Below are 17,540 nucleotides of genomic sequence, written 5' to 3' on the forward strand. Positions count from 1 at the left end.
TGAGTGCTTTAGATAGCACAATGCCAAGTTGGCTCCAAAATGGTCAAAATATGGGCGCTAATCTCTCAGGCACCAATCAGAATTGCCCCCAAGTTCTCTCCAATCTGGTAACTTGGCAGAATGGTAACTTGCGCCGCATTGTGATGTGAAAAATGGTAAAGAAGCCAAGTTAACTGTATCCCTCTCCTCAGGCTCGAAGGGTCCAGCACGGAGCTCCGATCTCAGGTGGGCAGACTGGAAGATGAGTTGGACCAAGGGAAGAAGAAGTATGCCATGCTTGAAATAAAGATGCGAAATGTCGATCGGGCCCGCGAAGATGCAGAGAAAAGAAACCAGCTCCTGCAGAAGGAGATGGAGGACTTTTTTGCCACATTAGGAGACCTGACACTGGAAGCCAAGGAAGCTAAACCCAAATAACAAAATGTGCTTAAAACTGCAGCATTGCAAGACCACGAAGACACCGTTTACATACTTGATTGACATTTTATAAGAAGCGTACCCATTTATTTTTAATGTTCTGGATTAATGTGTTGTGAGTATTAATAGACAATTCCATTTTGGACCATTCGTTCCTTTATGTCATTGAGAAGCCTCGTCTCTCCCACGGGCTGTTTACATATTCACTTCCCAAAGAACGACGTTGGCAATTGGCTTTGTCTTCTGGTTTAAGTCCACTCCAAAGCGACCCACACCAATGCTTCTCCTGCTTGAGAAGCAGCGATATGGCGTTTGATGGGGGCGAGGGCCATCCCTGTTCTCCAAAAGGCTTTTCTGGAATTGCCGCTGTGCTTTTCCATATTGAGTTTGAAATGAGAGGCCGGCTGTGATTTTTGCACAAACAATTAGACTGGGCATGGTTCAGGTTTTTGTTGGTCAGTACTTCACTCCACGATCTATATCAGGAGCCAAATTGTCAGATTTCTACATACAATTGAGGAATTTGTTATATTAGAGGTACCAATTTAAGACCTATTGGACTAACAGCGACAGCTAAGACCTATTACCAGTTCTAGGTCACACTCTGGGCAGAAATGGTGAAAACCTTTCTGTTTAAATGCACAAATGAAAAATATCCATTCCCTGGCACCTGGATATCAAGCTAACATGGCTGTTAACTCTCCGTTGACCATGTCAGAATTGATTTGAAAAGTAAAGCAGTCCAGTGCACAGTATGGAAATTTTGCCACGTGTTTTTTTTTGCACTAGTTACGCTGTGCAAGACTGCCTCTGGGGGTGCCCTCTCACAGCACCTCGCTTAATTTGATTCGGTGAGATTTTGTCCAAATCACACTGTGCGTTAATAAGAAACTTGACTGTACTTGGCACTGGACAAAGGGTCTGATGTTACTGGCCTGCATGAGAAACCGGAGATTGTTATTTAATGTATTTTATTCCAAACACGTTGAAAAAAAGGTAACATATACAACAACACCACAAACTCTCAGTCCACAGTTTGTACACTTTTTTTCCCCTTTTATCTCTTACCCTCTCCCCCCCCCCCCCCCCCCCCCCCCCCCTCTACTACTCCCCGCCCCGCACAACGAACGGTTCCTCAAACAATTAATTTGAAAAGTAAAGCAGTCCAGTGTACTGTATGGAAATTTTGCCACGTGTTTTTTTTTTGCACCAGTTACACTGTGCAAGACTGCCTCTGGGGGCAGCCCCCAGCGTGTCTCGAAGCCCTCCGCTGACCCCCTCAACTCAAATTTAATCTTGTCCGTTCGGAGAAAGTGGGAGAGGTCCCCCAGCCGGGCCTCCACCCCTGGCGGTGTATCCGACCTCCAATTCAGCAAGATCCTTTGCCGGGCAATTAGAGAGGCATCGTGCCCCCCCCCCCCCTCCCAACCCCCATCAGCTCCGGCATTTCCGATACCCCAAAGATCCACCGCCATTGGGACCAGCCTGACCTCTACCCCCACAATTTTAGTGAACGTCCCAAACACCGCTTCCCAGAAACTCTCCAGCTTCCTGCAACCCCAGAACAGGTGGGCATAATTCGCCCAACCTCGCCCATACCTCTCTCACTCATCGGCCACCCTTTGGAAGAACCCACTCATCCTCGCTCTGGTCACGTGTACCCAATGCACCGCCTTGAACTGAATCAAGCTCATCCTCGCGCAAGAAGAGGTTTGAATTCACCCTATGCGTCGCCTCACACCACGGTTCCCAACCTATTCCAAACCCCCCCCACCCCCGCCCTCTCCACCAACTCCTCCCATTTGAAGAGAAACCTGAGATTTAGCACGTGGAGACAGACAAACAAAAATTGAGAAAAGGGGTAGAAGACGGGTAGGAGTTGAATCCACAATCAATCATGAGAATATGCCTCCGTGAATTGAGATCATGCACTCAACGTCACCGTGCTGCACAATTACAGGACACCGCACTTAAATTGGCCCCTCGTTTTCCTTCTCCGGTTTGTTTAGACTTGAGAATAATCTGGCTGGACGTCTGACCCCTTTTCCCCATCAGATCGGCAGGAAAATTACAAAGGTAGCTGGCAACTTAGCAAAACGACTCCAGATTGTGCATCAGGAATGAGTGGATTCCCTCTTCACGTCACGTCGAAACTGAAAATTATTGTGTTGGGGGGGTTTTGGAACCAAACAAAGAAAAAGAGAATTCTCAGGTTAATATTACTCTTCACCGCTGGGCATCGAAACTCTGATCTTTAATGACCACTTGCTAATTTGTAGGCTATACAGAGGGTATAAGATGAAAAGCAAGTGTTAATCTTTTATAATGAGCACAGTAAGAAGTCTTACAACACCAGGTTAAAGTCCAACATGTTTGTTTCAAACACGAGCTTTCGGAGCACTGATTCACCTGAGGAAGGAGCAGTGCTCCGAAAGCTGGTGTTTGAAACAAACCTGTTGGACTTTAAACTGGTGTTGTAAGACTTCTTACTGTGCTCACCCCAGTCCAACACCGGCATCTCCACATCATTTTATAATGAGGACAATCATCTGTCAAGTTTCCCCCATTCCCTTTTATAACCTATCGAACTAACCGGCTCAAAGCAAAAAATGACAATTTTCACACAAGAAAATGGTAGATCTTAAGAGTTGATCTTAAGGGTTAATGTTTGTATTCATACAGTTAAGGGGCTGGTTTAGCACAGGGCTAAAGAGCTGGCTTTGAAGGCAGGCCAGCAGCACGGTTCAATTCCCGTGCCAGCCTCCCCGAACAGGCGCCGGAATGTGGTGACTAGGGGCTTTTCACAGTAACTTCATTTGAAGTCTACTTGTGACAATAAGCGATTTTCATTTCATTTCAATTACCAACTGAAGCACAATGAATATACACCTTCTAAATAACAATGCAGATCATGTGAAATGAAAGAATACCTTGAGTCCAGTAGGAGTGTTTGTTTTCCTAGGCCGGTGCATCGTGGGCCAATGACGATTGTCCAAGGAAGACATGTCCTGGAACAGCTCAGCTCATGAAGGACACGGACTAATTAGCTCATGCAGAACTTTGCTGGGTAGGCTAGAATTGTGTCCAGAATATAAACCAAAACGTACTTAGGATTGAAGTTACTTCTCTACGTGGACGGACGTTTAAATGCTCCCTCTGCGAACACTTTGGTTGTCGTTTTCATAGAATCATAGAAGTTACAGTGCAGAAGGAGGCCATTCGGCCCATCAAGTCTGCACGAGCTCTTGGAAAGAGCACTCTACCCAAGCCCACACCTCCACCCTATCCCAGTAACCCCACCCAACACTAAGGGCAATTTTAGACGCTAAGGGCAATTGAGCGTGGCCAATCCACCTAACCCGCACATCTTCGGACTGTGGGAGGAAACCGGAGCACCCGGAGGAAACCCACGCGCACACGGGGAGGATGTGCAGACTCCGCAGACAGCGACCCAAGCGGGAATCGAACCTGGGACCCTGGAGCTGTGAAGCAATTGTGCTAACCACTATGCCCTATCTCTCAGGTACACCGACTCTTTCCCATAACTTGCAATCCTGTTTAGCTGATGTGTTTTAACTCCTTTTACTCGAGTCTGAAGCCATTCTGAACACGTGACTCTTGTCACTCAAACATTTCACCGCCAACTGTGCAGCCCCCCCGCCCCAGCAGAATTCATTGTGCTTCGCGGCTGTATACTTACCTCAAAACAATAATTAATGCTCTCTGACAAAACAAAAGGCACAATTCCTTTCATTTCACCATAGTCTTTACCGTTTCCAGCAAATTCTCACATTAGTAGAGGCAGACGGATAAAGTATGGGAGATTTGGAAAGCCCAACTTTGCATTGACCACAGAACATCAGGTAAATCATCCACCTCATCGCACTCCTGACAAAATAGATCTTAATTCATTCCCACTCTCATTACCTAGGAGTCTCCGAGCTCCTGCACTTGTACTGTGATTTGGCGCGGCTGTTTTTTTACTGTTCATTAACGTGATGCTTAATTGATCAGTGCGGTTTCCACAACACTGACCTGCACCAGAGGACTGTATCATTCAACTGCTATTTAGGATCCATGTCACGATAGCTTATTTATTGCTGCAATCCTTAACTTATTGCCAGGACTATTTTTTGGGAGAGGTGGATGTGAGTGGCTTACGGCTCATGTTTTTCAGCATACGTGGTGTACATTTTATTGAAGGGTTTCTGTCAATTAAACAACATCTAGCCCTCGCCTATTGTCGCAAATTAACATTCAGGCCCATGTGCCATTTGGAAATTCACTCGGGGGTGGGCGGGGCGGAGATGTGTTTTACAGGTAAGCACTAAAGTTAGATTTTGTTTCTGACTGTAGAGATGTATGTAGGTTTTAACTAACATGCCCAAGAAACCTTGATCAATGAGAATGTCAGATATCTTGGATAAGGGGAGAGAAAAGGAATCGAAATGGAGTTTGGGAATGGGAATAGAAGAGGGGTCTTCACGGATTGAACAGGTTCGCCTGGAGTCAGTCCCCCAAAACCAGATTCACAAGATGCTCAGTTTGCACGTGGCTGCATTGTTGTAATATAATCAGACAGGCGTCCACACACACCCTCACCATTAATTGAAAATGGTGGAGGGGGAAAATCCACTAACTACAGGTTTTTTTTTTCCATAGAATGCCTACAGTACAAAAGGAGCTCCCCTGCATCAAGCATGGTAGCATAATGGTTAGCACTATGGCTTCACAGCACCAGGGTCCCAGGTTCGATTCCCAGCTTGGGTCACTGTGTGCAGTCTACACGTTCTCCCCGTGTCTGCGTGGGTTCCCTCTGGGTGCTCTGGTTTCCTCCCACAAGTCCCGAACGACGTGCTTGTTAGGTGATTTGGACATTCTGAATTCTCCCCTGTGGACCCGAACAGGCGCCGGAATATGGCGACTTGGGGATTTTCACAGTAACTTCATTGCAGTGTTAATGTAAGCCTACTTGTGACATTAAAGATTATTAACCTGTTCATCGGTAGCTTTACAGTACTCACTCTCCCAAACCAGCTGTAGCAAATTCTATCTTGTCTAAATCTACATTTACTGATAGAGAGACTGACTTACTTTAATTTTATTTTTCCCCACCCACACCACGCATGTGGCTATCCTTTGAGCGAGAGTGCATGTCTAGGCTATCCGACTTAATAGTTCATCACAGCCAAGTCCAATCCTGTTGGAATTTTAGAAAATGTCCGGAAGAGGTTATTGGCGAGCAGGAGGGGAGGCAATCCTGGCTGCTTCCCTCCTTCGCCCAGAGATGTTGAGCTCAAGTATAGCCCCACCCGAGGTCAACTAGCTCAGCATAAAATGGGACGTCAGCTGTCTTGCGGTGCTACCTTTTAATTAAAAGGGGTTAAAATGTCCTGGAACTGGGTTAAAGAGGAGGCTCGTAGAACACCACAAAGAGTTTAAAACTGGAGGCTGTGTTTAAATTCTCCCCTGAACTTCAAAATGAAAAGACAGGGGGGGGGGGGGGCACAAACAGCTTGTGGGAGCGTACAACATCAGACGGTGTTACAAACTCCACCCACCCCGTGTATTCACCGATGGGTAGCACGGTAGCATGGTGGTTAGCATAAATGCTTCACGGCTCCAGGGTCCCAGGTTCGATTCGCGGCTGGGTCACTGTCTGTGTGGAGTCTGCACGTTCTCCCCGTGTGTGCGTGGGTTTCCTCCGGGTGCTCCGGTTTCCTCCCACAGTCCAAAGATGTGCGGGTTAGGTGGATTGGCCATGCTAAATTGCCCGTAGTGTCCTAATAGTAAGGTTAAGGGGGGGAGTTGTTGGGTTACGGGTATAGGGTGGATACGTGGGTTTGAGTAGGGTGATCATTGCTCGGCACAACATCGAGGGCCGAAGGGCCTGTTCTGTGCTGTACTGTTCTATGATTCCCAGACGGTTACAATGCGATAAAAGCAAATTGCTACGGATGCTGGAATCGGAAACAAAAACAGAAAATACTGGACAATCGCAGCAAGTCTGACAGCATCTGTGGAGAGAGAAGGGGGCTCAACGTTTCCAGTCTGCATGACTTTGACAAAGAGTCGGCCAGACTCGAATCGTCAGCTCCCTTCTCCACAGACGCCGTCAGACTTGCTGAGTTTGTCCAGTATTTTCTGCTTTTGTCCCAGCTAGTTACTTTTGGAAACAATTTGATGAGAATGCTGGATAACATGTAGCTGGAATCCATGGGCAATGCAGATTTTCTGTTGTGGTTTTAATGTTTCGTGTATGAACTCAGGACAGTGGTGGGGCTGAGTAGTTGCTTTTCCTGGATGGCTAGATGCCTAAGGCGGCAGCTATGTGTGTCAGAATCAACTAAACTAAGCAGATTATTTAGCTGCTGGTCTGAGATAGGACATGTAACACAGATACGGTGACAGCAGTATTAATATATATATATAAATATATATATATATATACGCCTTATTTTTAAAGATTAAATCGCTAATCACAGTTCTGGGACAGCAAGATATCCAAATTTCTGTGCCTTGTGAGCCAAGTTTGCAGACTATTAATGGACGGTTCCCAACAGTCCATTATTCAATCGACAAATTCATGAAGTTGTCTTCGAAAATAAGGCCTGTACCTTGTGGATAATAAATTATTGCTTGAAGCGTGAACCAATTTGCACATACAATTTGAGATTCAAGCATGTCTTTCGCGCGAAGTTTCAGATTTTTAAAAATATGTCCAACCAATGTTATTGATGTATTTAATTGGTTTTTTTTTGCACTATTTGTAAAGAAGCTTGTAAGCGAACGGGCTGATAACTGTTCTTGTATTGAATATATTTTCCTTTTCAAGAGAAAAGAAATAACGTTGACCAGCTTGTGATTTTTACAATTCTGTCAGGACGAAGCGCGATTGAAATATTTCATGTGAACAAATTGGAAATGAAATCCGTGCTCAATGTTCTCCCAGTATTGAGTGTTAAAATCAGCAAAAAAACCCACCCGCCCTTTACCACTGAAATAATATTGAAAAAGGTTCAAATCCTCACCAGGTAGCAGAGTTAAAAATCTGTCAGAGGCTGGAACTCTTGAGCTGATGGAACATTTTGGGGCAAAGTGTACAGCACAGGAAAAGTGTTCTTCTCTGTAAGGCAGCACAGTAGCATGGTGGTTAGCATAAATGGTTCACAGCTCCAGGGTCCCAGGTTCGATTCCTGGCTGGGTCACTGTCTGTGCGGAGTCTGCACGTCCTCCCCGTGTGTGCGTGGGTTTCCTCTGGGTGCTCCGGTTTCCTCCCACAGTCCAAAGATGTGCGGGTTAGGTGGATTGGCCATGCTAAATTGCCCGTAGTGTCCTAAAAAGTAAGGCTAAGGGGGGGGTTTGTTGGGTTACGGGTATAGGGTGGATACGTGGGTTTGAGTAGGGTGATCATTGCTCGGCACAACATCGAGGGCCGAAGGGCCTGTTCTATGCTGTACTAGAACATAGAACATAGAACGATACAGCGCAGTACAGGCCCTTCGGCCCTCGATGTTGCACCGACATGGAAAAAAAACTAAAGGCCATCTAACCTACACTATTCCCTTATCATCCATATGCTTATCCAATAAATTTTTAAATGCCCTCAATGTTGGCGAGTTCACTGCTGTTGCAGGTAGGGCATTCCACGGCCTCACCACTCTTTGCGTAAAAAACCCACCTCTGACCTCTGTCCTATATCTATTACCCCTCAATTTAAGGCTATGTCCCCTCGTGCTAGCCACCTCCATCCACGGGAGAAGGCTCTCACTGTCCACCCTATCTAACCCTCTGATCATTTTGTATGCCTCTATTAAGTCACCTCTTAACCTTCTTCTCTCTAACGAAAACAACCTCAAGTCCATCAGCCTTTCCTCATAAGATTTTCCCTCCATACCAGGCAACATCCTGGTAAATCTCCTCTGCACCCGTTCCAAAGCTTTCCCTACTGTTCTATGTTCTATAAGTGAGTCAACATCTAACAAGTTTGGGGTTAAACGCCTTTGTTAGTCATTGGCTGGGCGATCAGTTACTTGTGAAAATGACCTGCGAGCTGGTGCACCATCTCCTGAAATCTTTGCTTTTATTTCCACAATCTTGATTTTCAACTTTAAGAGTTAAGCAGGTTAAAGACAGCACAGTCAGACTTAAACAGCTGGGAGATTGTACTGTCTCCGAGGCCGAATGATTTTGCGGGGTGGGGTTGGAGTGGGTGACACGGTGGTTAGTACGGTTGCCTCACTGCGCCAACAGTGTTCGATTCCAGCCTCGGGTGACTGGGCGGAGTCTGCACGTTCTCCCCGTGTCTGTGTGGGTTTCCTCCGGGTGCTCCGGTTTCCTCCCACAGTCCAAAGATGTGCGGGTTAGGTGGACCTGCCATGATTAATTGCCCCTTGGTGCCCAAAGGTTAGACAAAGGTTATGGACCGAGGTAGAGTGCTCTTTCAGAAGGTCGGTGCAGACTCGATGGGCCGAATGGCCTCCTGCACTGTAGGGATTCTATGATCAGGTTTCCTCAGTCAAATAACCAATGCCTGTTATTGTGTGCATCGAAAGCAAAATACTGTGGACGCTGGACATCCTTTGTTCTTAGCACATTCTCCAAGTTGTTTCAAACTGCTGCATCCCCCGTGAGAAGTAGCGAAATGAATGGTGACAAAAACATTGAGCACAATGTCAAGGTTATGGGCTGATTTCAGCACTGGGGCAGAGAATGGCCGTTTAGCCGGGAATCGGGACCGGCGCCGGCGAAGCGATTCTCCGGTCCCCCGGAGAATCGCTCAGGAATCCCTCCCCATTGACAGAGGCCCCCTCCCCCAGGCGAAACCTGTTGGGTTCCCGACGGCGTGGTTCTAAGCACGTATCGGCCGTCGGGAAGCTCGGCTGGTGGCTGCAGACTTAGTTAGGTGTGGGGGGTGGGGGGGAAATCGATCACCGGGGGGGGGGGGGGGGGCCTCATGGACGCCCAGGAGAACGATCGGGCGGCAGGAATCCGCGGGTGAGGGCAGGACGGTGGCGCAGTGGGTTAGCCCTGCCGCCTCACAGCACTGAGGTCCCAGGTTCGATCCCGGCTCTGGGTCACTGTCCGTGTGGAGTTTGCACATTCTCCCCGTGTCTGCGTGGGTTTCGCCCCCACAACCCAAAGATGTGCAGGTTTGGTGGATTGGCCACGCTAAATTGCCCCTTGATTGGAAAAAAATTATTGGGTACTCTAAATTTATTTTTAAGAAAGGGATCCACGGGGAGCCTACATTCTGCATGACGGTCCATGGTCCGGAGTCTGCCCTGTAGCACAGGGCGGCCGCTGGAGGCTGCCGCCGTCGGCATGCGCGGACTCCCAACCTTAAGTGCGGGGCCTCGTATCCGCTACGAGAAGCATTGCCAGGGCCCTGCCAGCCCCCTGCAGGTAGGAGAATCACTCAGGACTTTCAGAAGGAGTCCAGAGTGAAACACCAGCGTTTTGACGCTGATGTGGGGACACAGCCCCATTTTTGGTGAATCCAGCCCCATGATTTTGTGTGCCTTTTAGCTATTAATTTGAACCATGGCGAAATATTAAGGCAGGGCATTACTTAAGAATATAAGAGATTGCTTAGAACATAGAACAGCACAGAACAGGCCCTTCGGCCCTCAATGTTGTGCCGAGCCATGATCATCCTACTCAAACCCACGTATCCACCCTATACCCGTAACCCAACAACCCCCCCCCCTTAACCTTACTTTTATTAGGACACTACGGGCAATTTATCATGGCCAATCCACCTAACCCGCACATCTTTGAACTGTGGGAGGAAACCGGAGCACCCGGAGGAAACCCACGCACACACGGGGAGGACGTGCAGACTCCACACAGACAGTGACCCAGCCGGGGATCAAACCTGGGACCCTGGAGCTGTGAAGCATTTATGCTAACCACCATGCTACCCTGTTGCCCTGCTTTGGGCTTGAAATTCAGTGATTCCTCCTGGAATTTCATTTTTTGGTTTTAATCGTTTGCTATTAATCAGTTGAAGAACACATTTGTACTGGTACTTCCCACAATAATCGACTGACTGAATTTGCCATGCTGCTCTCGCAATTTAAACTGGAAATCGGGTCTATTTTTGTGGAGAAATAACTTCTGCTACTAGCACCCTCTACTGGTGCAAAATGAGGCACAGACTAATGGACAGTTCAATCAAACCTGCAGCATTCTGTTACTCACTAAGAATACCTACACAAACATTCTCCCCGTGTCTGCGTGGGTTTCGCCCCCACAACCCAAAAATGTGCAGGGTAGGTGGATTGGCCACGCTAAATTGCCCCTTAATTGGAAAAAATAATTGGGTAATCTAAATTTATAAAAAAAAAAAAAATTATAAAGAATACCTACACAATTACTCATACCCCTGGATGAACCGTGACTTCAATACATCAGTTCGCCTTTTACACCAGGGCTGACTGAAACATATTTGCTCTGATCGGGATGAAATGGGTTTTGGGTAAATGCTAACAGACTTAATATTACATCAACAGTCCCCCGCAACACCTTCAAGAAGCTCAAGTGCCTTCTACGCCCTCATCCATGATATCAGCCTTAACCCAGCCTACCCCAGCATCCCAACTCTCCTCCCCAACTCCGCAGTCTAAAAAAAATTAAGTTCCCACTTGAAAATGTCTCAGCGATCTCAAGAAATATTCGCAAAACTACAGACAGGTAGTGGGTCACATTTTAAAAAGAAATGAAAGAACTGAGAGTGTTCTCAAAGGAGGACCATTGTTTTTTTTAGTAAGATAAGCTTTTAAGAAAGTTGTATCTCACGATCAAAGACAGCGCTGCTTTTTGCCAGCTGACTGAATTGTGGGCATCCCCTATGCCTCATCACTGCTGCTTTAGATTCCCACCAAGACATAAGAACTAGGAGCAGGAGTGGGCCACCTGGCCCCTCGAGCCTGCTCCGCCATTCAATGAGATCGTGGCTGATCTTTTGTGGACTCAGCTCCACTTTCCGGCCCGAACACCATAACCCTTTATTCTTCAAAAAGCTATCTATCTTTACCTTGAAAACATTTAATGAAGGAGCCTCAACTGCTTCGCTGGGCAGGGAATTCCATTGATTCACAGCCCTTTGGGTGAAGAGTATTGTGCACAGTTTCGGTCCCCTTATTTGAGGGAAGATGTAGTGGCCTTTGAGGCAGTTCAGAGGAGGTTCACTGGATTGATTCCAGAGATGAGGGGGTTGTCGTGTGAGGAGAGATTGAACAGTTTGGGCCTATACTGTCTACAGTTTAGAAGAATGAGGGGAGATCAAATAGAGGTGTACGGATGCCAAAATGTATGGATAAAGCCCCTTGCCATCGAGTCCCAATGTGCCTTCAGAGAGTGGGACTATATCCTCTTACAGCCAAATTAATCTGTTAAACATTTGATTTTGCTTTGTAAAAATGTGCACTGTCGCATAATAATAATCTTTATTATCACAAGTTGGCTTACATTAATACTGCAATGAAGTTACTGTGAAAAGCCCCTATTCGACACACTCCGGCGCCTGTTCGCGTACACCGAGGGAGAATTCAGAATGTCTAATTCACCTAACGAGCACGTCTTTCGGGGCCTGTGGAGGAAACCGGAGCACCCAGAGGAAATCCACGCAGACTCGGGGAGAGCGTGCAGACTCCGCACAGACAGTGACCCAAGCCGGGAATCGAATCTGCGACCCTGGGGCTGATAAGCAACAGTGCTAACCACTGTGCTACCGTGCTGCCTATAAAACCACAGTATTAAAATTCTAGTGTCTGTTGTCTTCAGAAGCTTTTGTTTTAAGTTTTCTAAATGCTCAAATCTTAAAAGGAACTTGGTGCTGCCAAGTCAGAATTCACCATCTCCCTGGACAACTGGCTTTTAGCCATGACTGTAATCTAATATCTAATGAATGAACTACGCTGTTGTTCGGACACAAGGTCACATAGTCCGACCGGTGTGCAACTCTTGCACAAAATCTTCTCAAGATACAAAGCAAGGCCCGAGAACAGTCGGAGGTGTTACTGCAACTCAGCCATACCCACAAAGTCAGAAATAAATGTGATAGTCCGTGCGGAGTTTGCACATTCTCCCCGTGTCTGCATGGGTTTCACCCCCCCACAACCCAAAAGATGTGTAGGCTAGGTGGATTGGCCATGCTAAATTGCCCCTTAATTGGGAAAAAAAAATAATTGGATACTCGAAATTTTAAAAAATAATTAAATGTGACAAACATGAAGTTGGGTCGCTGACATCAAGTTACCTGAACATATTTCAAAATGGCTAGAATGTGAGGGGAAGCTGGGGATTCGGAAACGTGGCATCAATGGAGCTGAAAAACTACAGAATGGAAATGTCGAACTGTCACAAGGTTTGGAAGCTCTCATCATATCTACGCTCCAACAGCCTTGGTGCTTAAAGCAGAGGAAAATTAGACGAGTTACAGCTTCTGCAGGGGAAGAGAGTGAACAAACATAAGTTTGTAAGATATAGGAGCAGGATTAGGCCTCTCGGCCCATCCAAGTCTGCTCCGCCATTCGGTCATGGCTGATCCCAACCTGGCCTCCACTCCACCGTGCTGCCCGTTCTCCATAACCCTTCAATCCATTACCAATTAAAAATCTTTCTCAGCTTCTCAAATTTACCCACTGCCCCAGCATCCACCGCACTCTGGGGTAGCGAATTCCACATGTTCACAAACCTTTGGGAGAAGTAGATCCTCATCAAATCTGTTTTAAATTTGCGACCTCTTATTCTAAGATTATGAGCCACAAGAGGCAGCATCTGCTCCGCCTCTACTTTATCCATACCTTTTGGCATCCGTACACCTCGATTTGATCTCCCCTCATTCTTCTAAACTCCAGACAGTATAGGCCTAAACTGTTCAATCTCTCCTCACACGACAACCGCCTCATCTCTGGAATCAATCTCGTGAACTTCCTAAGAACTGCCTCCAATGCCACTACATCTTCCCTCAAATAAGGGGACAATACTCGGTGCCCATTGCATTGATCAGTAAATGCAAATCACACACCTCAGAGCATTGCAACACCAATTTTTGTATGCAAGTCCACATTGGTAAAAGCATCAGCAAGCACTTTCATAACCTGAATTGTTAATGTTAACACAACATGAATGAAAAATGAAATGAAAATCGCTTATTGTCACGAGTAGGCTTCAATGAAGTTACTGTGAAAAGCCCCTAGTCGCCACATTCCGGCGCCTGTCCGGGGAGGCTGGTACGGGAAACGAACCGTGCTGCTGGCCTGCTTGGTCTGCTTTAAAAGCCAGCGATTTAGCTGAGTGAGCTAAACCAGCCCCAACATTGGCCTATATGCAAAGCAGCTATCCCTCGGATTGTGTACCACTTGGAGCTGCATGCTTTCTGAAAGAGCCGGTGTGTAGGGAAGCTCGGGGACAGTAAGGCAGACTCTCCAGTGTTGATGCAGCAAAGTCATATTGGAAAAAGCTTCCATTCCACACCAGACATCGTTTAACAAGCACAGTGGTTTGCACTGTTGCTTCACAGCACCAGGGTCCCAGGTCCAATTCCTGGCTTGGGTTACTGTCTGTGCGGAGTCTGCACGTTCTCCCCATGCCTGTGTGGGATTCCTCCGGGTGCTCTGGTTCCCTTCCACAAGTCCCGAAAGACGTGATCGTTAGGCGAATTGGACATTCTGAATTCTCCCTCCGTGTACCCGAACAGGCGCCGGAATGTGGTTACTCGGGGCTTTTCACAGTAACTTCATTGCAGTGTTCATGTAAGCCTACTTGTGACAATAATGAAGATTATTGTTATTAACTTCACAGGGAGTCTTACTTAGTCGCAAACTGCGGTAGCACAGTTGCTTCACAGCTCCAGAGTCCCAGGTTCGATTTGTGGCTTGGGTCACTGTGTGTGTGTGTGTGTGTGTGAGTGCAGTTTGCACCTTCTCCCCGTGTCTGCGTAGGTTTCTTGCGGGTGCTCCGGTTTCCTCCCACAGTCCAAAGATGTGCAGGTTTGGAGGATTGGCCATGCTAAACTTGCCCCTTTAGTGTCCAAAGACATAGAACATAGAACAGTACAGCACAGAACAGGCCCGTCGGCCCTCAATGTTGTGCTGAGCAATGATCACCCTACTCAAACCCACAAATCCACCCTATACCCGTAACCCAACAACCCCCCCCCCTTAACCTTACTTTTTAGGACACTACGGGCAATTTAGCATGGCCAATCCACCTAACCCGCACATCTTTTGGACTGTGGGAGGAAACCGGAGCACCCGGAGGAAACCCACGCACACACGGGGAGGACGTGCAGACTCCGCACAGACAGTGACCCAGCCGGGAATTGAACCTGGGACCCTGGAGCTGTGAAGCATTTATGCTAACCACCATGCTACCGTGCTGCCTAAATTTAGAGTACCCAATTCATTTTTCCAATTAAGGGGCAATTTAGCGTGGTCAATCCACCTAGCCTGCGCATCTTTGGGTTGTGGGGGCGAAACCCACGCAAACACAGGGAGAATGTGCAAACTCCACACAGACAGTGACCCAGAGCCGGCATAGAACCTGGGACCTCGGCACCGTGAGGCAGCAGTGCTACTCACTGCGCCACCGTGCTGCCCAGACGTGCAGGTTAGGTGGGGTTACGGGTTTAGGGTGGGAGAGTGGGCCTAGGTGCTCTTTCAGGGGGTCGGTGCAGACTCAATGGGCCGAATGGCAGATCAATCAACAATCCCTGTGGTCTTCAGAGGGGTTATTAACAGAGGAATAGTCATGCATTTATGAACATAATTTGGCCAAATTCAAAACATTAGAAGTTTGTATTTAGAAACCATTACATTTTAATTATAATAAATATACTGTAGCAATTCTATTGATTACAGCTTACAGCAGGATTGCTCTTCCCCCTCCAGATTCTAACTATCATGCAAATATTTTTGCGACTTTCCACTAAAGGCGAGTAAAACAATAGCTTATATCTTTGAGGCCTCGTCGCTGCAGTTTAAGGGCTATCCAAACTGTTACATTTGTTATCCACTTTTGGGGTCAGGCCTCAGTCTCAGGAACACTGACTGATATTCAGCCATAGCTTCATTGCAGCTACACACCTGATCAAGTACCAAATCCCGATCTCATTGTGAAAAACACAGTTTACCACAGGGGGAAAAAAAATGCTCCAGTTTTAAAACTTCAATATTCACAGCACCTCAAGAGCCAAATGCTGCCTCACTGGCAAAAGCCTGGATTAACCTTCCCAGAGCCAATAGCGAGACCTACAAGGTCTGCCATGCAGCACCACAGTAACAGTAGAAGCTATGATCTGGGCACGTCACGATCTACACATCCAATATAAATAAAGACTACATGACAAATCTGGCCTTGAGTCGGCTAAAGTTCATCATTGCTTCACTTTCATAGGATTTAGTGCAGAAGGAGGCCATTTGGCCCATCGAGTCTGCACCGGCCCTTGGAAAGAGCGCTCAACTTACCCTTTTTGAATACCAAGGGCAATTTATCATGGCCAATCCACCTAACAGGCACATCTTTGGACTGCGGGAGGAAACCGGAGCATCCGGAGGAAACCCACGCAGACACTAGAACGTGCAGACTCCGCACAGACAGTGACCCAAGCCGGGAATCGAACCTGGGACACTGGAGCTGTGAAGCAACCGTGCTAACCACTGTGCTGCCCAATACCCAGAGTACGATTGTGTCATCACCCAATGAGGGTGCAGTGATTCCAGCGGAGGCCCAGCTAAGTGAAATAACGCCGCAACCACGACCTACGTAGATAGTGTCCCGGCCTGGAACCATCGGGAATCTCAGTAGAATTTAAAGTCCCGCAGGCAAGCCTCTGCCCGTTCAGTACGAGAACTCTTACTTCACAAGGCACAGGGGGGAGATCAATCAACAATGCCCTGTGGTCATCGTGGGGGGATATGACGGGCAGCACAGTGGTTAGCACTGTTGCTTCACCGCGACAGGGATCTGGGTTTGATTCCCCGTTTGGGTCACTGTCTGTGGGGAGTCTGCATGTTCTCCCTGTGCCTACATATGTTTCCTCCGGGTGCTCCGGTTTCCTCCCAGAAGTCACGAAAGACGTGCTTGTTAGGTAATTTGGACATTCTGAATTCTCCCTCAGTGTACCTGAACAGGCGCCTGAGTGTGGCGACCAGGGGCTTTTCACAGTAACTTCATTGTAGTGTTAATGCAAGCCTACTTGTGACACTAATAATGATTATATTATAACAGAGGGGCAGTCATGAACTTATGGAACAGAATTTAGTCACATTCAAAGTATTATGAGTTTATATTTGGAAGCTCTAGCATTTTAACCATAATAAATACGAGGTACATTCTCCCGTGTCTGCGTGGGTTTCACCCCCATAACCCAAAGATGTGCAGGTAGATGGATTGGCCATGATAAATTGCCCCTTAATTGGAAAAAAAATAGAAAATTTAAAATAAATAAATACAAGATACTCATTCAGAGAACACAACGTTTTACTTGATATTTGCATGTAACACCGATATTAAGTTCGGAAGGTTAACAACATCAAACAGCACATCTAAGTGCATAGCTCCCTCTACATGAGAGGTATGAAATTGCACTAAAATCCGCGCCATCCTTTAAAAACATTATGGAAGATATATTCTAACATGGATTACGTTCCCTTAGGAAAATATTAACCAACAGCAGGAGGTAGCAAGCATGAGAACAGGAAACTGCCATTTCAATTTGGATTGTAATTCATACTGATTCAGCCACAGGAACACATGTAATCATAGAACTGCAGGAGACCATTCAGCCCCTCTGAAAAAGCACGCTACCTACACCCACTCGCCCACCATATCCCCGAAGCCCCACCTAACCTTTGGACACTAAGGGGCAATTGTTCATGACCAATCCACCTAACCTGCACATCTTTGGACTGTGGGAAGAAACCGGAGCACCCGGAGGAAACCTATGCAGGCACAGGGAGAAAGAGCAAACTCCACACAGTCACCCGAGGCTGGAATTGAACCCGGGTCCCTGGGGCTCTGAGGCAGCGGTGCTAACCACTGTGCCGCCCCATACAAGCGTCTCTCGTCTATTTCCTCTTCCGAATAAAAGCAAATTTGTAATTCAGAGCCATACA

General features: G+C 47.1%; 1 protein-coding gene across 5 annotated transcripts in view; it reads left to right on the forward strand.

Moving 5' to 3' along the window:
• LOC119956135 (rho GTPase-activating protein 22-like) overlaps positions 1-1,487 on the forward strand; it is a 325,941-nt gene extending 324,454 nt beyond the window's left edge. For all 5 annotated transcript variants that reach the window (XM_038783034.1, XM_038783035.1, XM_038783037.1 and 2 more), the window contains one exon: positions 192-1,487. In XM_038783034.1, coding sequence (XP_038638962.1) covers positions 192-417 — 226 coding nt within the window. In that variant the 3' untranslated portion in view covers positions 418-1,487. The remainder of the gene's footprint in view (positions 1-191) is intronic.
• Positions 1,488-17,540: the final 16,053 nt, after the last annotated feature.

This window comes from Scyliorhinus canicula, chromosome 22 (assembly GCF_902713615.1).
Source record: "Scyliorhinus canicula chromosome 22, sScyCan1.1, whole genome shotgun sequence".
Lineage (NCBI taxonomy): Eukaryota > Metazoa > Chordata > Chondrichthyes > Carcharhiniformes > Scyliorhinidae > Scyliorhinus > Scyliorhinus canicula.